Here is a 23,899-nt window from a genome sequence, read left to right as displayed (position 1 = left end):
TGCACTTTGGAGGAAATCAATCATTTCCTCTGCCAACTCATGCCAAAGGAATGCTGATTACATTTTGAATAAATCCCAAGTCTGTGTGCACTATATGCACAGGCATATGCATTGGCATGGAACAATAAATAACCTATTACGTTTTGCAGGAAGAAAATGACTTGAATTTGGATTGATTTGTCTGCGAGATACACAGTGTTTGCCGCTGAATAAATAAGGGGGGGGAACTATAGCTGCTCTTTAATGTCAAAGTAGGCATGAAACTATATCACTGTTATTATTACTGCCCTGTGGAGGCTATAAGCTCTGTGATATTAGCCTATATACTATGTTGTTTTCAAGCCTGCACTGTTTACAATATCATTACTGTCCTCTCTGTTTATAAACAGTCTGCTATTTCCTGAGTCTGCTTGTCGGATATTTGAACTAGTAGGCTGCTGAACGCTGATTATTCCTCCAATGATTTCTCCCTCCTCCATCTAAGGCTGTGCGCTCCTGCAGACTCGCCTGCGCGCCCCTGCAGATGAAAGGAGGCGGCCACTCCACCAAATGTTGACCCTCAGTGTGATCGCCGATATGGGGACTTTCCAACAGAGATGACTATCTGTTCCTTGGAAATTGCTTGAATTTCCTGAAGTTTTGCGAAGTTGCAGCTCGGGTTTTACATTCTTTTCACAGTCGCCGTGGTAAGTAAACTTCCTTTTGCTTGAGTTTCCTAATAGTGTACCTATAGTGCAGTGTAGAGCGCTTTTAGAAATACAGCTCCAGTTATAGAGAAACGGAGTAAGAGCTAATGGTGAAATGTACATTTTTAAAAAATATTTTATCCATGTCTAACTGATTCTGAACTGTAATATGTGCTTGTTGGAAATGCGAATTTAATTGTAGTAAGGAGTATATAGTGACATACACATAATCCAGAAGGCCAGTGGCTTCCAGTGTGAGCTCTAAGGAGGTTGCAGGGCTGCATCCACAAAAACAGCTCTACATTAATCCCACTATTACTTTATGAAGTTTAAATTGGGGTTATTATATGCACCCCAGTTGCTCCTATTATTATCACAGGTATCAGTATCCACTGTGACCTCCCCTCCTGCACTATGGGCATGTGTCCTGTACTGTGCCAGCTGATACCCAGCATCCAAACTCTGCTCAGAGGGTGTTCCCTCATACAGAATCTCAAGGAGTAGACACACTGGGGCTGAAGCATGTCTGTTTTGTGGGCTTGGGAACCCCTATACAAGGATAAAAATGAGAAAGATCCCAGACTACACTGTAGATTGAACTGTGTTTGAGTTGGAGTGGGCGAGCCAAACAACATTTCCATTTCAGCTTTTAACTTAAATATTGTCTGCTTTTTTCCACACAAGCGTAGTTATTCACTGACATTGTTTAAAACAACTATAAACATTCCAAAGCCCTCTGTAGATGCCTTCTGTGAAGACTCACTTGTTTGACAGCTATTTCCTGCTTTGTTAAGGCAGCATAATGCTTCAACAGCTTTTCTATCCACTCTCAATTCCCATTCCTTAGGGGTCCTATAAAATGGCCTTGATATTAGGGTTCGTCTTCATGTGTGTTCTGCAAGCTGCAGCCTCTCAAGGTTTAGGCCCTCGTGGACCGAGGCCAATACCAGGGCGAGGTGACCAGCCGGGACCAACTCCACCTCCGCTGCCACCAAATCCTAAAGGTTGTGAGAGTGAGTCCAGTTTACTTAGCTCTGCGTGCAAACCAGGATCCTGAAATTCAGGTTAATTAAATGACATTATATGCACGCCAGTTTCTCCTTACAATGTTAGAATTCATGTATTTTCATATCATATATTTGTAGTTTCAGTTCAGTGGAGCAGAGGAAGTGCACCAGACAAAAGAGTGTGTGTCTTAACACCTTTGTCACTGTTCTCTGCTCTTGCAGGAATACCTGATTGTCCCATCAGACTGTATTTCACCATTGACACCTCAGAAACCATTGCCTTACAAGAGTCCCCACCTGGCATACTGGTGGAAAACATCAAGGAGTTTACCAAGATTTTTGCCCAGAGGCTCGCTGATGAGGAGTACAGAGACCAGGTCAGGATCCACTGGTCCATCGGAGGACTCCACTTCTCTCAGAGGCAGGTGGTCTTCAGCCACTTCTCAACCAGAGAGAACTTCATCCGGAGCCTCAGCGGGATTAGATACCTGGGCAAAGGCACCTACATCGACTGTGCCCTCGCCAACATGACCTATGAGATGACCCACCATTTCCCGGGGGAGAAGACCTCCCTTTTCTCAGTGGTGATCACTGACGGTCATGTGACAGGAAATCCATGTGGAGGGATCAAGGTGACTGCGGAGAGAGCGAGGGAGCAGGGGATCCATATCTTCTCAGTGGCAGCGTCCAGGAACATTGATGAAACAGGAATGAGGGAGATAGCCAGCTCTCCTGCTGAAGTGTACCGTGATGACTACATCGCTGTGGATATCGTCGATGGGAGGCCAAAAATAATGACCGATTCCATTGATAGAATCATAAAAGCCATGGTGATCTAAGTGAATTGTCCTTCTATCAAATGGTCATGTTTATGTGTGATTCTAAAGCATATTTGCACTTCTCACCTATTGTTTTCTTTTCTTTACAGAAATATCAAGCCTATTTAGAGGTGAGACCTCCGTGCATAACTACAACTCTGCTTTTTATTCAGAAACTCATTATATGAACTTCCCGCTGCATTAGCATTGGAATGAGATCAGCAAATTGAAAGATTAAAGATGAATCTGCAATGGATTTTTTAAAGAAATTATCACTTTGATTATATCCTAACACTGTTCGCAGTGTTAGAAGTATTGGTGTTACTATGTTGTCAAGTGTTGCACAATTAACGTTGTTTCATCCACTGATCTTTAGTGTTATAAGCATGCGTGTTTGGAGACACCTGGACCTCCTGGGCCAAAAGGGTACCGAGGTGCAAAAGTGAGTATTTAAAAAAAACAACAACAAAAAAAAAAACAAACACTGGGAATGCATAGTTCTTTTTTTACCAAAGGCTACTTTTTCAAATTATTTGTTCATTTATAGGGTGCAAAAGGAGACAGTGGTCACCCTGGACCAAAAGGTGGAAAGGGTCACCAGGTATGTAAAGGTCCTGAATACAGAAATTTACGCTTCTATATTTAGGCTAAACATCAACAGATATTGTGAAAATTACAAAAATTCTTATTACACTATTTTTACAGAAAGTTGTATTGTCCTTTTAATGGTGAACGTGATTTATTATTTTACAGGGGGACCCTGGAATTGAAGGTCCAATTGGACGACCTGGTCAAAAGGTTTGTTTCAGGAAAACTTATCATTTTATTTGCTCAAGAGTTACCCATGTTGGATGTTTCTTGTCATCTCAATAACAAATGACATCTCCTTTCTTTGATATAGGGAGAAATTGGTTTGAAAGGTGAAAGGGTGAGTGGCAAATCTTTGGACTCTTATTTTTGTCTTGATCTTTAACATTCAAACGAATGTCATTTGAATTCATTGTTCCCTTTTATCTTGGTAGGGTGAAATTGGAGCAAGTGGAGCAAAGGTAAATAACTTCTGCTTTAAAATATTATACCTGCATGCATGTTTGCTTGTGAAAGAAATTACATCTACTATACTCACTGAATCTTTCCATAAATAATTTTCTGTCCTGAATGATCTCTGTATAATCAGGGTGTTGAAGGATTACCGGGGAGGAATGGAACTGATGGACAAAAGGTCAGTTTTAGACTGCTATAGGGCTTCAATAAGAGTGAATATTTTATCCTAAGTGACTTATTCTCTGTTTACTAATATGATCGTCTGTGCAAAATCTTCAGGGTAAAGTTGGCCGAATTGGAGCTCCTGGTTGCAAAGGTGATCCAGGTGACAAGGTGAGTCCAACAGGCAAACATGGCGCATAAATAATCTTATATCAAGTGCTGGCTTCTATTAAAAACTTAGTCTCCTTCTCTGCACTATTTGTAACTAATGGTTTGTTTTCTTATGTTTCTGAAAGGGACCAGATGGCCACCCTGGAGACGTTGGGGAACCAGGGCCTCCGGGCAACAAAGGAGATGAGGTCTGAACGTGGACTGAAAACTGCTTGATTTGTTCAAATCAAACCCACGGCATGAGCAGCTTTCTTATTATTTCTCCCACAAACGAGGGGATGAATAACCTTCATCGTATTTACGAGGATAGATGACGCCTCTTTTAGTTTAATTTCCCACATAGCAACATACAGTACATAATAATTCATTCTCATTCAATCTTAATAGACAATTACTATTATTATTAGAGATGCTTATTACAGATGCTTATTAATAAGCATCTGTCAAGTTTGTTCCTTTATTGTAATTTCAGGGTGATCCAGGCCGTGATGGAAAACCAGGCCCCCCTGGCCCTCCGGGTGATCAAGGACCAAAGGTAGTCTTCATATAAACAAAAAACTTCTGAAAATGAAGATTCTCCTATATGACAACCTGAACTGTTGAACCATCCAAACACATTTCTTTTCCAAAGGGTGAAAGAGGAAATTCCGGCCATCCAGGGTTACCAGGAGCAAAGGGAGAACCAGTATGTTTTACTGAAGTTACTTCATGTGAATAATTTCCATAACAATTGCTGCTGTGATTTGTGGATATTTCATCAGTGAATCTGAAATTACAGCTCTTGTATTTGACTTCTGCAGGGGCCTGACGGCGCACCTGGACGAAAAGGCGAACCTGTATTCCAGCCACTTCTTATTTTAAGAAAAATGTTTATCAGAATACTGTACTGTATATCTTAGTGCATTATTAAATATTGTTCAATAAATGTCACCAGGGAAGGAGAGGGGACCCTGGACCAAAGGGAAAACAAGGACCTGATGGGACAAAAGGAGAGAAGGTAAGTCAAGGTCTCTTGTAGAGGTACATACTTTGATGACATTCAGTTCATGTATATAGTTTTTGGGGTTTTTTTTTTGCTTGTTTGTTGAAGCAGGTTCATCCCACTGAGAGCAAAAATATCTTCAAATGACCTGGCAAAGATAGAGACAATACAATAATACAAGGTTTCATATAAAAACAATGACTCATCTCAGCATATAAAGCATGGAGAGGTACAAGAGATAGAGAGGAAGATGTAGTGAGAGCTGAGGAAGTGGTAATCTGAAAACCCAAAAACAACTTATTTGAAGCATCAACAAATCCCTGTGGATTCCACAGCCCTAATAAGGGCTTTCAACACATGAGAAAGACGGAGAGACAGACGAGTCCCCTGAGTTTCAAATCTTTCCGCTGGCTATTACTCCTAGAGAGGGAGAACATAAAGACTTCCCTGCCCAATATAAATCGACTCAGTGCAGCTCTGCTACAGGACATTTCACAGCCACATTTACAGGAAAATTCTCCACATATTTTGCTGATAATAGAATTCCTGCTGCTCATTTAGTGTTGTGCTTTGTATACATCTGTTGATGATTAATGGAGTGGTGCAAATACTGACAAGTTCATTTATATTTTGAGGGAGAACGAGGGCCAGAGGGAGGAAGAGGCCGAGCTGGGGAAGACGGATTCAAGGGCGCAAAGGTGAAGGGATCGGTTCTGTGGGTGGATTTTGGGAAGAGCATGACTCAGCAGCTGCAAGGCTTCTTCTGAATTTCCATTATTGAAGTTACGCCTTCATATACTGAATGTCCTGCCAAAAAAAAAAAAAAAAAAAACTCACTGAAAATTCTACTGAAAAAAGAAAGTGTTTTCACATTTGTCCAGTAATATGCGTTGCCAGATTCATGTCAACATAAATAATAGCATGTATTTGGGTTGGAGGAGTGGTAACATTCAATAATGGTAATTTCCCTGTGTTGCTTTTTCTGTTACCAGGGAGACCAAGGGCTACCAGGACCAAGGGGCCAACCAGGAGATTCAGGAAACCCCGGTGGAAATGTATGTTGTATATTGTTTAACATGTGACACAAAGTGTTCATTTATCACTTCCTTGTTTTGAGAGGGTTTTAGTAAAATAGCTGTTTCTAAAACATGGATGATAGATCCTGCCTTAATGCAATATTATCTTTCTTGGTCACAGGGCACCAGGGGGAACCCTGGAGATCCAGGACCAAGAGGAGAATCTGGCCCCCGTGGACCAAAGGTGGGCAAGTTTTTGTTCAATTTACAGGTGCATTAAAATGAGCACAAAAAATAGATTATTTTTGAATAATACAACATTTGATTCATTTTCTTTCTTTCTGTCCAAAGGGTGACAAAGGACGCAACGGATTCAGCTATCCTGGACCGAGAGGACCCACTGTACGGCTTCCTGTTTGCCTTGTGTCTTGTCTTGAGTAATGAGTCTGTATTTTTGCTTAAACCAATGCTGTTCTTCCCAGGGAGACAGGGGTGATCCAGGCAGAAGAGGGCCCAGGGGGGGCAGAGGTGAATGTGGCCCCAAAGGAGCACCTGGAGACAACGGACCACCGGGACAACCAGTAAGTTTAATGAACTAACCAATCAAATGCAGAAAGTGCAGTGAAATTTGGATTTCAGTCAGAGCTGCCTCAGTGCAGGCCAGGTGCGTGCGTGTGTAAACCCACACTAAGCAGTTGTACACCAGAGAAGCAGGAGATAAGCTCCTATCCTCTGAGGCGTCTTGGTTGGAAGACTCTTATCTGAGTAACTAAACAAGACCAGGTGTTGTGGTGTGTGAGGAGCACTTCTAGGCATGCACATTTCCAAAATATCAGGGTAGCCTACAGCCCAGCCCGAAAAAATGAAATTGTGAATGGCAGTTTTCCTTATGCTGCATACAGTCGCTCAGTAATCAGACCTTGGCACAAACACTGGAGGGGTATTGAGCTTCATCATCATCTTTATTTGATGATGGCTTGATTGCCACTGGGAGAATGCATGCAAATACAAATGTATACATTCATGGTGGTGTAAGGTATTTTGCATCCATCTAATGACATGTTAAAATGTTCTGTTACATCATTTGTTTATTCATAGTGCTTCATTAATTCAAGCTTAGTTCATAGTGAAATACTTGACTTAAGACCATTAAAAACAAAGGATTACTAAGTTCTGCTTCACGCAACACTTTTAAGTAAAGAATAGTGAGCATACTCTGGCCTGTAGTCACGCTGATCAAAAATAGGGTTTGCCAAAAACAACCAAATTCTATTATCTTGTGAAGAGAAGTGAGTCACTTCCTCTGATCGGTGTCTGTTTTCCGCTGTTCAGGGTGAGCCAGGTCCACAGGGTGAGCCAGGAGCGAGAGGACCCAGAGGTGAACTTGGACCTGATGTAAGCAACAGCCATCTCGCTCAAATAATGACTTGACCATGTCTGCATATTTTAGATCAAATTGCATCCTTCTCTGCTTGTGCTCTGTGTGCAGGGTGACCCTGGACCAGCAGGAGATCCTGGGCTCTCTGTGAGTAATATTTCTAAAGAATCAAGATTTAAAATATGTTCTATTCATCAGATTTAGCACCGCTGATGTGAATACCTCCCATTGCAGGACTGTGACGTTATGACTTACATCAGGGAGACATGTGGCTGTTGTGGTAAACAATTTTTATAGCCATTGTAAAGACATATATGCGTGCCAAGTTAAAATACACAAGGACAAAGCTAACACAATGTCTCAAGTTTATTTTGACGGACTAATCCTGTACTTTTCTCTTGCCAGACTGTGAGAAGCGCTGTGGAGCTCTGGACATTGTTTTTGTAATTGATAGTTCAGAGAGTGTCGGGCTGACAAACTTCACCCTGGAGAAGAACTTTGTTATAAACACCATCAACAGACTGGGCTCTATGGCCAATGACCCTGAGTCACTAACCGGTAGTTGAGCGAAAACACAGCACACAAACATCTCTATAAATCCTTTTGCAGACATGTTTTGAAAGCACAAGAAGTAGAGGCAGTGATCACACTGTATTTGGACTGTCCCATGTTCACATTTGCTAGTATCAACTCTGTATCAGCATCTCAGAGTTTCACCACCGAGTAAATGAGATACTTTACCTCATACCAACCTTTCCAATGTAAATACTCATCAATACACTTTCAAGTGACTTTTAACTCTGCCTCAGTTAGGGTTAGGTTGGTAAATTTCATCTTGAGTATTAATATTGCACATTCCAAATAAAGTGCTACCGAGGCCATCACAGACTATTTCCACATAATAAATGATTTAATTCATATATCGGATATCTTGTGAGATCCAAAGCTATTTAGACACAATCACATTTTGGCTTTGTACTTTGTACTGCTATTTCGGGCATGAAATTCTGAATATGAAATAACATGATGACTACGTTGTTGAAGCCATAACTGTATTTTCAGCAATGGTAAATTTCTATTAATACTTCAACTTCATAGACATTCATCGGATTCATTCCACATCAACAGTGAGGGCAGTACAAAGCCAAAACATCAACAATTGTCCATACATAGTAGTTGTGATTTGTCAACTCTTGAAATACCTTTTGGACTGAAATCACAGAAATTAACTAACTGAAGTTAATGCCCAGCTCACAGATTTAGAAATGCAGTGGTGTTTTAATGTTACTCTAACCTGCCCGTCTTTCCTAGGCACAAGAGTTGGAGTTGTACAATACAGTCACAACGGGACATTTGAGGCCATTCGTCTTGATGACGCCAACATCAACTCCATGTCTGCCTTCAAGACGGCAGTGAAGAATCTACAGTGGATTGCCGGGGGCACATTCACACCCTCAGCTCTCAAATTCGCCTACGACAACCTCATCAGGGACAGCAGGAGAGCCAGAGCCAAAGTATCCGTGGTGGTGATCACAGATGGACGCTTTGACCCGCGAGACGATGATGCTCTGCTTACTTACCTCTGCAACGACAACAGTGTGGTGGTGAATGCCATCGGAGTTGGTGACATGTTTGGACAGATAGAGGATGATGAAATCCTGGGGTCAATCGCGTGCCAACAGAAGGACCGTGTCACTGGAATGAAGCGTTTCGCTGACTTGGTGGCTGAGGACTTTATAGACCAGATGGAGAGTGTGCTCTGTCCCGGTGAGCCTTTGACAGTCCAGCACAGAATAACACTTCCCTGTTGTTATATTTCAGAGAAGATGTAAGCTTTCTTCAAGTACAGCAGGATGGCATTGCTACTTCTAATTACCATCTCGTCTGTTTGATTTCCTTTCTAGAACCGGTGATTGTATGCCCTGATCTCCCCTGCAAAGCTGGTACGTTTACTCAACTTTTATTTCGTGCAGCGCTGTGATGCGGTACCACTGAAGTTAATAGTTGTGGCTGTAATAGTTGCTATGTTGACTGTGATTATAGAGCCTGATGTGGCCAGGTGTGCCCAGCGGCCAGTGGATGTGGTGTTTCTCCTAGATGGCTCAGAGCGCCTCGGCACAGAGAACTTCCGCCAGGTCCGTGACCTTTTGCAGAAGACGGCAGACACTCTGACCTTAGCCCGGAATAAGAATGATCGTATGCGAGCGCGCATGGGACTGATACAGTATGGCAAGGAAAATGAGCAAATTGTGGCCTTCCCCATCACGCATGACCCTGCTATCATCTCCAACGGCTTGGCACGCATGCCTTACTTGGATTCTTCCCCCAGTGTGGGCTCTGCCATCCTGCATGCCATCAACAATCTCTTGACCACTGGAGGTGTCCGCCAGACCAGACGCAATGCAGAGATTTCATTTGTTTTCATTACCGACGGTTTCACTGACAACAGAAACTTGGATGAGGCGGTCAGCGCCATGCGAAGGGCACAGGTTGTCTCCACGGTGATTGCCATGGGAAGTGATGTTGACCAGGACGTCTTGACGAAGCTGGTTATGGGTGACCAGGAGGCCATCTTCAGAGGGAAAGATTTCTCACATCTATCTAAGCCCAGTTTCTTTGACCGCTTCATCCAATGGGTATGTTAAGGAGGGACCACTGTCATGTGGACATGAACATTATACTGGTGCTACTGCTGTTTTACCTAGCATTTTATACATGAAAAGATACTGGTTTACTATGGATTCTACTGTGCACTGTAAAAGGTTGCTGATGTCACTCAATATTCATGATTTTGATTTAACTAGATCTGGCAGGAAAATGTATTCACATTGGACAAACTGCTTTAAAATATTACACAAATTGAGCACTCTTCATCAACCGTAAAGCTTTATTGATACACTAATGTTAGATAATAAACCCGCAGTCTATCAGACACAGCAGTGCTGTTTTCTGTTAAGTACTAAAGGGTTTAAAGTACACATAAATCTTTAGAGATTTAAGGCAATCAATAAGAACATATAAAAACAGCAGTTTCTTAGACAATTACAACAACTGACACTTAAAAGTGAACAAACTTGTACATAGCACTGGACACATCTGCATAAGGCGCAGCTCTAATAAATTTTGAAGAAAAGCATCCTGAGTCATTCTGATGCAAACCACACTAAAGTCAGACTACATTCTGTGCAGTATGCATGCACTGACTCAGTATTGACAGTTGCTTGCCTACTCACAGCAGTGTGATGTACTGCAAATTATCTGTGGTCTCCATGTGAGGGGCAGAACAATGGACAGATGAATTGGTTTGGTCTGGTTGAATGAATGCATTCTTCTCATTTCTTTGCATGTCTACTGGAGATGCCTCCCATTGCCTCCCTTCTTACATCATGTCCAGCTGCACAGGAAGACAGCACAAAAAGAGGTTATAACAAATGTCTCAATAGGCCAGACACATAATTAGGCACCAAAAACGACCTGCAAATGTATGGCAAACGGCCATGACATATGTGTTTAGGACACAAACATGAGGTATTTCAGTGCTGAAGAATTCAAACAAACGCTTACTAAGTCATCCACATCTCCAGCATCGTCCACTGCTGGTTCAGTCTCCACCTCTTTCTTCTCCTCTGTAGCCAGAAACTGAGGGCAAAATAGGTTTCAGGTTATACCAACAAGGACAAAGTATCAAGATCACATTATACTACACACGGAGAAATGCATTCTTCACCAGCTCACAATGGTTTAAATAAGGCTCTAAGGGTTTTCTCAAAGATACCTGATTAGCATCATCCTTGGATACGGTGCTGCCTTCAACCTCGTCTTTGCTGATCAGAGTTATAGCATCTGTGAATCAAACAGCCAGAACTAAGCCCACAAGCATGGAAAAGTTTCACCAGACTTGTGCTGAAATTTAGGCCACGGCTGACAAACATCAACTCCCACTTTTATCTAATCTACTTATCTTGGACTCAAAACACATTAGGGAGAAATTTCATATCCCACCCTATGGGGAGATTCAAGTGGGAGAAAATCTGCTGCCCCCAATAAAGAGGCTTATCATACCTTGAACAAGCAGATCCCAAAAGACCTGTAGCCCACTGTTTGGAATGCTCTTTTTCAGGGACTGTAGGTAGCTGTTGTACAGATCAGCATTCCCCAGCTGTATAAGGAAAGATATGAAACATTTAAAACCCATTTTATGATTCCACTCTCAGCTCACTTACACAACATCTATGTGTGCACGCATGCATGCACGCACACACACACACACACACACACACACACACACACACACACACACACACACACACACACAAACACACACACACACACACACACACACACACAGAAAAGCTGGCCCTAGCTCAAGTTGTGAGAAACAAAATAGACACACTGCAATCTTTTCAAGTTGACTCATAATCTCCAGAGAAAAGCCAAAACTATGCATTCTGTTATCTCAAGATTATCTCTCACAGCCTCTAAGAATGGATGTGCTTATGTCTTCGTGCATTAGCCAGATGGATCATAGTGAATGTTTATTTACCTTAACCGACTGCTCTCTGAAAGTCTGGATACAGGTGATGCATTTCATGTAGTAGTGCGTGCTCCTGTTGCTAAGCAACTGCTCTATCCTGTGAGTCAGTTGCTGACAGACTGGGAAGGACACAGGGGTCACCACAACCAAACAAAACGATAAACAGAATTACAAGGGCTGAACATGAGTCATGAGCATTTATAATGCAATCAGACAAAATGTTCATTAAGTCAGGTTGCTTAAAAGGACACAAAACAAGATCTCACCCTCTCCAAACGGAAGACTCTTCTGATTGATCAGTGAGCGGAAGTCTCGGGCTGGATCCACGCTACCCACCTGGGTAAGTATTAAGAATTGGTGAGAATCAGGTCAAAATTGAATGTTTCAGAAGCACTCGTGTTATAGCACACTGTGAGGTACTTCATTCAGCTCAGAATTAGACTTATAAATGGGTTGATATGAACAGGACGCAGGATATGCGTTGGCTTGCATGTGATCTAGCGCCCTCTGGCTCTCACCGAAGTAACATTGCCTTCAGAAATTTTAGCCAGGTTGAATTCCTCCTCTTCCTCATCCACCTTTGACTTTTTGGCATCTGGCTCTGCAGAGCTATATCAGGCAAAAAAGTCAGTTAGACCAACAACAAAGGAAAAAACTTTATTAATTATTAATCACTACTTTCATTAAGTGCATACCTTACATACTTAAATGTTTAAAATCTAAATCTAAAACCGGATCCTTGATCTAAATGACATATGAAGTGATACTATACTCTTTCAGGCATTGTTTTGGCCAAATAAAGTGCATTTTTCACAACAAAAGGCAGCTGAACCCTTCCTACACTGGCCCTAGGCGTACCCTTTGCCAAAAATTTGAGCACCAGTCTTCAACTCCTTTTTCTTCTCCACCGCTTTCAGAGGAAACTTCCTCTTCATCTCCTCTAGAGGGGCCTGGCAACGCTCACTGATTGCACTGGGGCGTTCAAGAGCATCTTTCAGCCACTGCTCCATAGTGGGGAGAGGCGTGCCAGGGTTCACAGCTCGGTGGTGCAGACACTGAGAGAGGGAAGGTTGGAGCGGTGAGAGAGATAGTGGTAAAGAAGTAAGCAGCAGACTGAGAGGCACGATAAGTAACTTGCAAAAGAAGTCCAAGTGCAGTCACTGAACAGAGATGCACAGTCATGGTGGGAGAAAAAAAGGTGAGTAGAGTGGTGGACGCATAATAATAAGAAATGATTCAGAAACAACTTTCACCTAAAAGTTAGTAGTTTGCATCCTTCACTGGATAATGAGGGAACATTTTGGGGTAACAGACACATCGTTTGGACCAACAGATTAGACCACTGACTAGTTTAGCCAGGGCATTTTTCTAGAAGGACTGTATTAAAAAATGCTTGATTTTGTAGCTGATTGTATTTTAAACGTAGTCAACTATAAACAGTAAAACTGGCATCAGTGCCATTTCAATGATTGCCAAAAATTACACAAAAAATTAAGCACAATCATCTGCATGTTTACAATTGCCTTCATTTGACTTTTACGGTAGTAAAAGTGGGATGATTAATAAATAGTGTTATTGCTGTCATTTTTAAAGGGATGTGGAGCATTTTCTGCTGTGGAGGAATAGGTTAAAATTACCACCCTAGGCTTGTCATTTGGGTGATATGATCCTTAAATCACAATTAACTGGGTTAGGGTTAGGACTGCCTGGTCCACTACACAAAACTGCAGCACACTGAAAAATTCAACTCAGAAGTAATAAAGTTAAAAGAAGTGCTGCATCTCCTCCAAGGGCTCCAATATAAAGGGAACTGCAGTACCTGGAAGAGCCTCTGGAAGGCAGGGTTGGGAATTTCGTGAACCTTGTACATGTCCTCTTTTTGTCCGTTCTCATCCTCCTCCACCAACATCATGGAGTCAATCAAAGAGTCCACCGCAGCCAGCTGGCTCTCTAGAGGCAGCAGGAAAAACACACAAAACTCATGTTATCGTGTTTTTCTCTGACACACTCATACTTGTTCCTCCCTTAACAAGGGCATGAGCCAGGTCTGATAAGCCACAGCTCATACCTTACGCAATAGATCACATTAACTCCTTTATTTAATTTTCACTAGAAAAGCAGCATGAGTTATTCCTTTGAATGAGTAGGAGTTGCAGTAATTGTACCTGAGGGGGTGAACTTCTTGTTTTCAAGAGAGGGAAAACTAAACTGTCTGAGGTCTTCCATGAAGGGCAGCTGAACGTAGACCAGACACTAGGGAGTGTGTGGGAGGAGCCATTAGTGCAGTGATATTAAACACATGCTCAGTTAATTTAGTGGGAAAAGCAGCACATTTAGGAGCTGGCGATCTCACCTCATATGTCTGCTTGATGCAAGGGAAGGCTGCTCCTACTTGAGGGTTGCAGCGCCGGTCATAGGCGTAACGTACAATGGCCACCATATTGAGTTTGTCCAGTGCTTGGATGAGAGCTGACAGTGCTACTCCTGCATGCTGCTCAGACACAGAGGAACACAAACCTGTATCAGTATGTAGCAGACAATTATAATCTGAGTACTGGCATGCTCCATTCTCACCTCATCATCCTTTGGAGCAAACATCTTGATGGTTTGGCTTCCCATGAACAGATGTCGGTGTATCTGCAGACAAAAACAAACACAGAGGGAAGTGGAATGTAAGTACAGAAATGACATACACACAATTTAAATCACACTTCAAAGAAAGAACCTGGCACACATCTGTGTTATTGCGTCTCAATGCTGTTTAGCCGCCACACAGAGCTGCACAACCATAAAGAGCACCATACCGAGTCATGTTTGGTAAACCCGAGGACAGCAAAGCACTTCCCATCATGCTTGTATTTCATCTGCTCTTGGTCTACTTTGGAGAAGGGCACGATGTCACTTCCATAGCGGAAACCTGCGCACAAATAAGAGGCAAACTTAAAAGATGACAACCATTTAGAGTCTGATTTTCAAGGTGTCTATAAACAATTACTATTATTCTTATTTTGAACAAGCCATGAAAACGTGAAATTTTTATTTTTTGCATGTTTGTGTGTATGAGAGAGTGAGTGACTGTGTGGTAGGTGGCGAGTGCATTCTCACCCTGAATGGTGTCATCCTTCTGCACCTCTGTCTCATTGTCGTCATCCAGGCAGTAGACAGTCTCTCTCTTCACATCATCTCTCTTGCTGGTTTGAGCATCAACTGTGATCCACATCTTCTTCAGCTTCTCATCAGTCACCTGGACGACATGACCAACTCGATCAGGAAGACTTTATTAACTACTGACATGCCATTAAGTAGGTTTGAATGACATCATAGTAATACATTATTTAAAAAAAAAAGGCCAGAATACTATGAAATATCACCTTTTACATAATCGTATGGCCACTCAACTACCAAATCATACAGCTATACTCCTCCTCCAAAACTGTATAGCAACCAAACAGTAACATCTTTTGCCATAAACTGCAGCTTGTTAATTTGAGTAGAAATCAAGATAAACCATATTTTGAATGTGACGGGACATTAAATGTGAGACAGTGGCCTATTATTCAGAAAGAACATGTCTCAGAATGCACTCATCGGCCACTTGCAGTTCAGTATGCAACAAAGCTGCGTAATAAGGATGCATATTAATCTAAGATACATGACAATCAACTTACTGCTTTGTACCCAACAATTCGGATGGACAGAGAGCTGCCAATGGTCAGCTGACAGGGCCAGGCCATGGGACGCCTCTCGATATGCTTGAACATGAACAGCTGCTCAATTGCCTCACTACAACAGGGATGAAGAACATGAATAACAGTGTCAGTAACATCATCCAGACATAACGTTCACTACAATTCATTTTTGTTTAAAAAGAGTAAACATGTGACATGAGAATATGCCAAAACAAAATGTAGAAAGACATAAAAAAGTGCCTTCAGCAAATGCCCTCCAACCTGAAGGTGTAAACTTGATCCAAGCCTTCATCCTCATCCAGACTCAGCATGATGTCTCTGACCATCTCAAGGCCCTGTTTCTGCTCCCTGGACAGACCTTTCCCCACACCTGGCCGACTGGAGCCCCTTCTGTCCCCGTCCCCGTCTCCTCCTCCTCCTTCCTCATTGTGCTCCTCCTCCTCCATAGGGAAGGGAAAGCTGGAAACACAAATGTTTAGTGTCGAGGTCAGAATCAGACAATTTCACATCAGTGAAGGTTTGATAAAACTGCACTTTTTGGTTCAATCATGAAATTGTAACAAATATGATGGACCATACTGTGTAAAACACCATTTTAATGCTCTGAATGCAAACATCAATATTTAATATAAAACAAAAACTACACTAATAACTATTTCCCATATTGTTACTGTTTTCTGGGTCACACATATGGATGAAGAAATTTCTGCTTTAAAAATGGCACACAGTGTGTGTCTCTGAGTCTTACAAGAACTGCAGGGTGATGCCGAGTTTTCCCAGGTTTCCAATAATAACATCCAGGTTGTCGGAGCTGACCTGGGTGCTGAGGTCAGTCAGGAGGACAATGTTGAGACGGTCGTACTTCTTCACCCTCAGAACAAAACCCAAAACAATGTAATGATGAGCATCAAAATGCTACCAGCAAATCACAAGAGTTAGTGTGGAGGAGGGCTGGATAATGCCTTAAAAAATCATTTCGCCATAATGTTCACAGATATCGTAATTCTTAATTAATTAATTAATTAATTTTCACTCAAAAAAAAAAAAAAAAAAAAAAAAAAAAAAAAAAAGATGATGTGATTTTTGCTGGCGTGTTTACCATACAAACAATGTGATCTGTAGGCCTGGGCATCTCTTTATTTATAATGGTATTTTTTCCACACATTTTACCTTGTAGATATATGACTCTTGGCCATACTGTAATTTAAATAATAGTTGATTAATTGCTCAGCCCTAGTTTGGTAAAAGTTTGACTTACTGTGCTCCTTTCTGAAGGAGATCCATGCTGACAACCAGAGCATCCAACCCTGATGATCAGCAGTTAAGCAACAACCAGCAAATCAATAAACAGCAAACAAAAAGCCTCTTAAGCAACACTGAGCATTGACGTACACATAACAAACAGGTTTAGACAAACATAAATAAGCCAGCTCACCCTTAACTTCAAATTTTAAGAGCACATTGATCATAACAGGGAAGAAAACATCTATAATAAGAAGCGATTAAATCCAGCATGCAACATCTTTATCCGCTGGATAAACAAGCCCACTGCCACTAGTGAAAAGATACAATCAGTCTGCTGGCTCTCAGGACGGACGTGATTCTCAATTTCCTCCAGGAGCTCAAAATCAGGTGCCATGAGCTGGCGGCGTACAGTGATGTGCTGGTACTGGCCGTCTTGGTCCAGTGGGTTCTTGGTGGCGTCGGTGCCAAAGAGAACCAAGGCCATCTCATCTTTAGACTCAGAGAACACCTGTGGGGGAGAAATACAGAAGTGTCTGCTGCATGTCGGGGAGCTGGACTCGGGTTCATGTGTCTTTACAGATGTGTGGGAGCTGGTGAGGCTACCTGGCGCTGGACAAACTTCTGGATGACTTTTTTGGCTTGATCAAAGGGAGGCTCTTCTCCTGGAGGGGAGTTGGACATGGAGAAGCCCACATCCATGCACAACACCAGTGCTGACTGCAGGACAACAAGAGCTTTTTAGTTAAATAAACCGAGGTATTAGCAGCTATCACGAGTTAGCAGACACATACAATGTTTTTTTTTTTTTCTTAGGAAAGTATAAATCATGCGGCATGAAAAGTTGTTATTATGCTTTCATATATTTTCAGTAGGGGGCGTGACAGCGGTTGCCGTACATGCCCCTACATGCCCGAAACTGCAAGAATTTAAATATTTAAGGCACTTGTGAATCTATAGTCACGAATATTTAGTAAAGTGATGAATGGCCACCTAAAGTGCAAACGCTTGTACCCACAGTGCCAGAAATTTCTCCAGAAACTTACCTTTGCTGCCCGTGCCATCTTTTCTCTTTTCCCTCTCTCCCAGATCTAGCGTCACCTTGTTATGACTCCGCAGGAAAACTATGACTCAAGAACAACAGTTCCCACTCTCAGTAATAACAGTTCCGCGTCTTTCTTTGTGAGCCTCGTTGCCGATGCCTCAGAGCAGATATATTATTGTAACATATGCTCCCTGCAGTACATTAGCACTAAATGTATATCAGCCGGGAATTATATTTTTTATTGTGTTGGGACGTGTGCAGTAAAATGTAAAATCAAAAAGTAGGTCAAACGCCCTCCAGCGTTGTGAGTGGCAGTGTGCACCCAGTGAATAATGTGTGCGCTGTGACACAAGGCTGGGCTCTTCTATTGACATGCTCTGCAAAGGGGCCCAGCAGCTTAATAGTGTGGTTTTAGCTTTAATGAAACACAGAGATAAACAAGAAAAAACACCAGTACTTGAAAGTGTTCTTTTTTTTTGGTACATTGTTAATTCAGATCCAGAGCAGCTTACAAAAAGATGCACTGCCCAAAATCTTCTCAGACTGCGGTGCTGGGTGCAGAGCCTCCTAGTAATCCTCAAGAAGAGAGGGAAAATACTCCTGCACACATAGAAATAGAATCTGCGTTTTCATTTCTTGTCGTGGACATTTTCGATCCTCTGACCTTCTTCAAGGTATGTTTAACTTTGGCCATAGCAGCATATGGACATGTCTAAATTAACATCCCAAATGTCTGGAGGCCTGTGTTGGAGGCCAACACTAGGGTGCCAGTAGTAATCTCAAAGCAGGGAGGAGCATTAGCGACCACAAAACACACTGTTAAAGCCCCCAAACCCCACAGAGAGCCATCTGTAGCTAAGGAGTGTAAACCCCACTGGGATATATGCTGACTTACTGTATGTTATGAAGACTGTGAAGCCATAGGGGAAAATGACCTTATGTGTTGCTGTAATAGCATGATTATACACAGAGATGAGCAAATATTCCTCAGTGAGTAGACCAAACAGCACACACTTGTAATGCAATGCCATATAAGTTTATTTCATTTGTGTATTTCTCTCCTTTCCACCCTCTAGATGCAACATACGTAATGTGAAACGTAACATAACATGTCATACCAACTTAACCACCCAAGAGTATTAATCCACGCCTTCACCAGCCCGAACATATGAAAATATAATAAAAGTACTTTGCTCAGATCTTAAATATATTAACCGCCACATATTTAGACCATCTGGTTCCTGAACCAACTCAAACAGTACTTTCAACCAGCTGTGTGTTTCAATAGTTGATTGCAATAAAATAATTTTTCAAAAGTACAAAACACCTACCTACAACAATTTGAGCCAATCTATTAGCCTCAAATTATTAAAATAAATTAAAAAGCAATACAAATTGGGAAATATGGAACATGAAGCAGGAATTGTCAGGTGGACATTAACGGAGAACTTATTCTGCGTGAGTATGTACCAAAATTGTGAAAACAACACAGGCAGTTTTGGATCACGCTATTTTGATAGTGTCTCAAACATGTGAAAGTATAACAATATAGAAATTCAATTCACCACAAAAATATCGGATTTGTCAGCTTATCATGACTATGGCTTCAAATATAATATCATTGGATGATAATGAACACTCCAGCTACAAAACAATGGTAAAACACTCGACAGTTGCTTTTGAAATAATGCCATTTTTGAGTACAGTGCACAGTATAGTGATGAGATACATTAAAGTACAGATATTTACAGATGAAGTGAAAATGTGTAACTTACAGGCTTCAGATAGTAGTGTTTGTTTATCAATGTCCAATGCCCACAGCTGACAGATCCAAACCTTAACACAGAGAAGACCCAAGGGCCCCTATGTATCACACTTCTTCGGGGAGGATTGCTGTTGTGCAATAATTCATTTTGGCCATCTAGTGACCTGAAAGGAACAGCAATAATATTCATGACTTTAAAGTGAAAAGTGATCCTACAGTTTTACCACAACTCAAAGGCGCTCCATAATTCGCACCAAATGTTTACCACATCAGTACATTTCAAGTAGTGGCCAGCTGTCAATCACAAAAAAATTATACTGAGGTGACTTTCCTGTGATTGAACTTTCTGGTACTGGACTGTCCTGCATGATAGTCCCACTCATCTGTCAAACCTTTATCAACCCAACAAACTGAATTACATTTGCAAATAGTGCTTAGAGTCCAGCCTACGTGCATATGTTCCTTAGAGTCACTACATTTCACACTGACGATGTCTGAGCCAGTTCACTGGGGGCCTTGCTCTGCAGAGTGCCAGAGATGGTGTCAGAGTCAAGCAGCTCTACGATGCTGTAGGGGGAACAGTCCTCCAGTCCCATCTTCCCACAGGCCCAGCCACAGAAGCCTTTCTCCAGGTCGCGCACCGCCTGCCACCACTCACTGAAGGCCCAGGACACCTGCACCACAGCGGAGTACAGAGCCAGCGTCACCGCCATGGGCATGATGAGCATGGGGTAGAAGATGATGAGGAAGGGGCAGATGGTGATCTTGTGCCAAAACGTCCGCTCCTCATTGTACACCAGGAAGACGTTGTACCAGGTGAGCGTGCCGTAGTAGAAGGAGGTGACAAAGGAGAGGAGAAAAACCACAGGGGCGCAGGAGAGGCTCCACAGGACAACATGGGGTCCCTCGCCGAAGCCTAAGCTGCAGGTGCGCTTGGAGCCCTCTCCTGCCTCGCACTCAGCATCGAGGCGCTCCTTCGACTTGGCCAGGTCCCTGAGTTCCTTCTCCGTCAAAGTGACATGAATGTCCACCATCTGACCCTTCTTCTTGCCCCGGGTGATAGTGCCTGTCAGAGTCACGTAGCGGCTGTCCGGAGGAAGGCTCCAGCTTCCTCCTGTCAGGAGATCATGACATGACAAAAGACAGTTATCCATGAGACAGACACTGACAACGTAAACAACCACTGAATTACAAACCATGCAGTGACGGCACAGATCCTCTTAACTGACAAAATGCATGACTATTTTAATTGCAAGCTCATCTATTAAATTAACTGATTCATACAAGTGTTAAAAATAATGCCCGCTGCTCATGGGAGGTTGACAGCCTAAAAGTAATGTTTTCTTATTTAGTTTGATTAGCAGCAAAAAAAAAAAAAAAAAAAAAAAAAAAAAGTAGTACTAAGTCTATAATGATATGAACAGCAAAAAGTAAGACAATCCGAGCATCCTAGTGATCTTACTGAAGCTGTGATCAGCAAATGTTTGGCATTTTTACTTAATGAAAAAATATCAATCAGTAATCAAAATAACTGCTGATTTTCCCCTAGAACAATTAATCTGTTTATTGACTTATTGTTTCAACACTATTTTAGATCCCTTCTTATTTGTGTAGTTAAGAATATTACAGGAGTGCCACTATCCCATGCACGGTCCCACACTGACTACTACATTTCAGAAAAAGCCTTGTTCACACCATGTGGAAAAATATAATTATATTTGCATGATGATAATTATCAAGACAATGTGAACTGTGAGCTCAAAGTAAAAACCCTCTGCTCTGCGTCCGTCTCACCTTCGCCTGTTGGTGTGCAGAGGAACTTAGCCCCCTCCTCCGTGTTCCTCTCTGCACCTTCGTCACCACCTTGCTCCTCTCCGGGTGCCCTCTCCATATCAGAGCGGTAGACTATGATGGACTCAGGACGCGGGTCTTTCTTCTTCCTCCTCTTCCTCCGTATGGAATGTCCCACTTCTCCCTCCTCAACATGATTCCCTGAAATGTCTGACCTTAAGGAGATCATCTGGGGGCTGCCTTCCCCCTCGGTCTGCTGCTCCTCCACCTGGGCCATGCTCAAACCAGACTGGGAGAGCTCTCTGATTCTAATACTGCTACTGGTTTGTATGGAGACTAGTGGTGACTTCCTGAGCAGCCCAAACTATGTCCACCCATTGTGTTTAAGTTTTCAATCTGAGGAAGAGCAGTGGCTGAATAAAGACACACACACACACACACACACACACACACACACACACACACACACACACACACACGCACACACACACACACACACACACACAGAGGCAGATTGACAGATAGATAGACAAATGGAGAGACACAGAGATATTAGAGAAAAAGTAGAGTTGTGATGATTGCTTTCTTTCTGTCAAAATAATTAAATCGTCTGTGTAGCCTGTGTAGGCCTGGATTCTGCACAGTAGCAAACACTTGCCTATTAATAAATGTGCATGTGATCTGTGGTTTATATTATCACTGATCAATATTTGCATGGAGCATTTGACGAGACAAAGAGAAACATTCACGGCAGATGCCACAAACAAGGCATTGTACATTTGGTTTGTTCAACAGAAGGTGCCTCTCGTTGCATGACACCGCGCCAACACCCTATCATAACCGAGCTCAGTGTGTGCAAATACCAGCCTCGGCCTACAACACACATATTAAGCAGCTGACTACAAAATACATAAGGTTTAAACAGGGATTTCCCAAAGGAATGCATAATTCGATGAGGGGTGGAGGGGATCAACAATGTAGCCCATTCTCCACACAGCTGATCCCCTCCCATTTAAATCACACCCATGTCCGCTCTTTTGTCTGCAGACGCCAGCGACGAATACATCATGTACTGTGACTGAAAATGCAACGTGATTTAATCTTACCTTCAGCAGGCACCGGGATGGATGAGCACGTAAACAACTACACCATGTGAATAATCGCGGAATATGCCCAGATTATGTCTCAAATGCTCACACACAGCTCTCCGGACGCACACATCACCGCGCTGGGTTTTTTGGCGATACAGATGCGCTCCGCAAACTGTTTTCCAGAATAGCACTAAACCCGCCCCTCCAACCTCTGTCACACCAATCCCAGTTGACAGTGTGTGGATTAACAGGACAAAACTGACGGAAAGACCTCAATCCAGCGTGTTGTGCCTACAAAGCACATCTGTCCCGGAGAAACAAGCCCCTTTTCTGTGTGTGCGCAACGATATGTAGGCGGAATCACCCACTATCTGACATTACTGCTCTCCTCTAACAGCAGGTGTAACATAAACACAGGCGAAATATCAGAAATTATAATAGGCTATATGCACACACACACACACATTAATGAGATTTGTCGTAGTGTAGCCTGCGTCGCATCAACACAAGACAAATTATTAAAAGGGAGAGCTGAAGACAAAAAAAGCTGGGATAATGATTCCTGCAAGTCAGACTGTGTAATAACGTACCTCATGGACCAAATTTGGACATATTTAAAATGTAAATAAACAAACAAACAAACAAACAAATAAGAATTTGAAAAGCAGGAGTATACACAGATACAGTGGTAATACGGGTATCTCGAGTATTGCAGAGTGTAGCTAGGCTACATGTGTTTTTGGTTTTAAATGTTCATTTTAATTCCTAAAATAATTAACCCATACAATAAGTCCAGTAAAAGTATATTGACAAAACACATTTTATATTCGTTATACTCGGGTTTCCTGAAGGTAAAAAAGAGAGCAAAACCAGAGCCTCTACTGTACAGAAGCATGTTACTGCCACGCCAGAAAAAAAATATGCACCAGTATCATGTTATTACGTGAAAAGTTTATTGTTACAACAAGATGATTTCACATTATAACAATTTTCAAGTTTTAATGTTTTCATGTTATTACAAGATACAACCTTATCACATTATAACAAGGAACTTTTCTTGTTATAACAATATACGATTTATTACGTTATAACGTGAAAAGTTTCACGTTATAACAATAACTTATCAAGTTATAACGTGAAACTTTTCACGTTATAACGTGATAATATATATTGTTATGTCTTATTATATCTTGTTATAACGTGATAAGGTTGTATCTTGTAACGTGAAAACATAATGTTAAAACGTGCAAATATCTTGCTATAACGTGAAAAATATCTTGTTATAACAATAAACTTTTCACGTAATAACGTGATACTGGTATGTATTCTTTTTTCTGGCATGGCAGCAATACGCTTCCGTACTACTGTACGTCTTTATGTCGTTAACTGGGCCTTTCTCTGCTTAACGTCCGACCTGCCCGCTGAAAATGGACGACGAACAATCTTCACTTTCAAACATCGACAACAAACTGTTTCAG

General features: G+C 42.0%; 3 protein-coding genes across 4 annotated transcripts; 1 reads left to right on the top strand and 2 right to left on the bottom strand.

Moving 5' to 3' along the window:
- The first annotated feature begins 492 nt into the window (after window positions 1-492).
- On the top strand, window positions 493-10,196 carry LOC115379777 (collagen alpha-2(VI) chain-like). Of its 2 annotated transcripts, none has more exons than XM_030080676.1 (28): window positions 493-686; window positions 1,534-1,690; window positions 1,916-2,523; window positions 2,622-2,642; window positions 2,888-2,953; window positions 3,059-3,112; window positions 3,265-3,309; window positions 3,413-3,439; window positions 3,534-3,560; window positions 3,689-3,733; window positions 3,835-3,888; window positions 4,014-4,076; window positions 4,361-4,423; window positions 4,520-4,573; window positions 4,689-4,724; window positions 4,823-4,885; window positions 5,506-5,568; window positions 5,863-5,925; window positions 6,068-6,130; window positions 6,238-6,288; window positions 6,369-6,467; window positions 7,219-7,281; window positions 7,376-7,411; window positions 7,499-7,544; window positions 7,670-7,822; window positions 8,576-9,031; window positions 9,169-9,207; window positions 9,308-10,196. In XM_030080676.1, exons 2-28 carry the CDS (start codon window positions 1,546-1,548, stop codon window positions 9,907-9,909), a joined length of 3,105 nt encoding a protein of 1,034 aa, XP_029936536.1. In that variant the 5' UTR covers window positions 493-686; window positions 1,534-1,545; the 3' UTR covers window positions 9,910-10,196. The 2 variants fall into 2 exon arrangements, with proteins under 2 accessions (XP_029936536.1, XP_029936535.1); XM_030080675.1 differs by having other exon boundaries at window positions 494-686; window positions 1,534-1,699.
- Window positions 10,134-17,872, bottom strand: LOC115379778 (X-ray repair complementing defective repair in Chinese hamster cells 5). The gene is made up of 21 exons (XM_030080679.1): window positions 17,776-17,872; window positions 17,336-17,449; window positions 17,057-17,240; window positions 16,746-16,794; window positions 16,236-16,358; window positions 15,749-15,946; window positions 15,467-15,581; window positions 14,904-15,042; window positions 14,603-14,715; window positions 14,373-14,435; window positions 14,152-14,289; window positions 13,964-14,051; window positions 13,618-13,748; window positions 12,657-12,853; window positions 12,317-12,407; window positions 12,065-12,134; window positions 11,808-11,917; window positions 11,327-11,423; window positions 11,040-11,107; window positions 10,829-10,903; window positions 10,134-10,658 (listed from the first exon to the last, which is right to left on the bottom strand). The coding sequence occupies exons 1-21, from the start codon at window positions 17,791-17,793 to the stop codon at window positions 10,644-10,646; spliced, it is 2,196 nt and encodes a 731-aa protein (XP_029936539.1). The 5' UTR covers window positions 17,794-17,872; the 3' UTR covers window positions 10,134-10,643.
- A 947-nt stretch (window positions 17,873-18,819) lies between these two features.
- Window positions 18,820-22,560, bottom strand: tmem169b (transmembrane protein 169b). The gene is made up of 3 exons (XM_030080692.1): window positions 22,437-22,560; window positions 21,334-21,743; window positions 18,820-20,653 (listed from the first exon to the last, which is right to left on the bottom strand). The coding sequence occupies exons 2-3, from the start codon at window positions 21,605-21,607 to the stop codon at window positions 20,019-20,021; spliced, it is 909 nt and encodes a 302-aa protein (XP_029936552.1). The 5' UTR covers window positions 21,608-21,743; window positions 22,437-22,560; the 3' UTR covers window positions 18,820-20,018.
- Between the last annotated feature and the right edge of the window lie 1,339 nt (window positions 22,561-23,899).

Source organism: Myripristis murdjan, chromosome 21 (genome assembly GCF_902150065.1).
Source record: "Myripristis murdjan chromosome 21, fMyrMur1.1, whole genome shotgun sequence".
NCBI classification, from domain to species: domain Eukaryota; kingdom Metazoa; phylum Chordata; class Actinopteri; order Holocentriformes; family Holocentridae; genus Myripristis; species Myripristis murdjan.
This window is presented reverse-complemented; position numbering and strand designations above follow the sequence as displayed.

Excerpts from the sequence above, each read along its gene's own strand:
- LOC115379777 (XM_030080675.1), top strand. The coding sequence starts at position 1,546 with ATGGCCTTGATATTAGGGTTCGTCTTCATGTGTGTTCTGCAAGCTGCA. Across the intron at positions 4,725-4,822 it reads CTGGACGAAAAGGCGAACCT|GGAAGGAGAGGGGACCCTGG; the intron begins GTATTCCAGCCA and ends AAATGTCACCAG. Across the intron at positions 7,412-7,498 it reads CAGGAGATCCTGGGCTCTCT|GACTGTGACGTTATGACTTA; the intron begins GTGAGTAATATT and ends CTCCCATTGCAG.
- LOC115379778 (XM_030080679.1), bottom strand. Across the intron at positions 13,749-13,963 it reads CAAGAAGTTCACCCCCTCAG|AGAGCCAGCTGGCTGCGGTG; the intron begins GTACAATTACTG and ends TGCTGCCTCTAG. Across the intron at positions 11,108-11,326 it reads TTGGGATCTGCTTGTTCAAG|ATGCTATAACTCTGATCAGC; the intron begins GTATGATAAGCC and ends TTTGATTCACAG.
- tmem169b (XM_030080692.1), bottom strand. The coding sequence starts at position 21,607 with ATGGCCCAGGTGGAGGAGCAGCAGACCGAGGGGGAAGGCAGCCCCCAG. Across the intron at positions 20,654-21,333 it reads CTGCACACCAACAGGCGAAG|GAGGAAGCTGGAGCCTTCCT; the intron begins GTGAGACGGACG and ends ATCTCCTGACAG.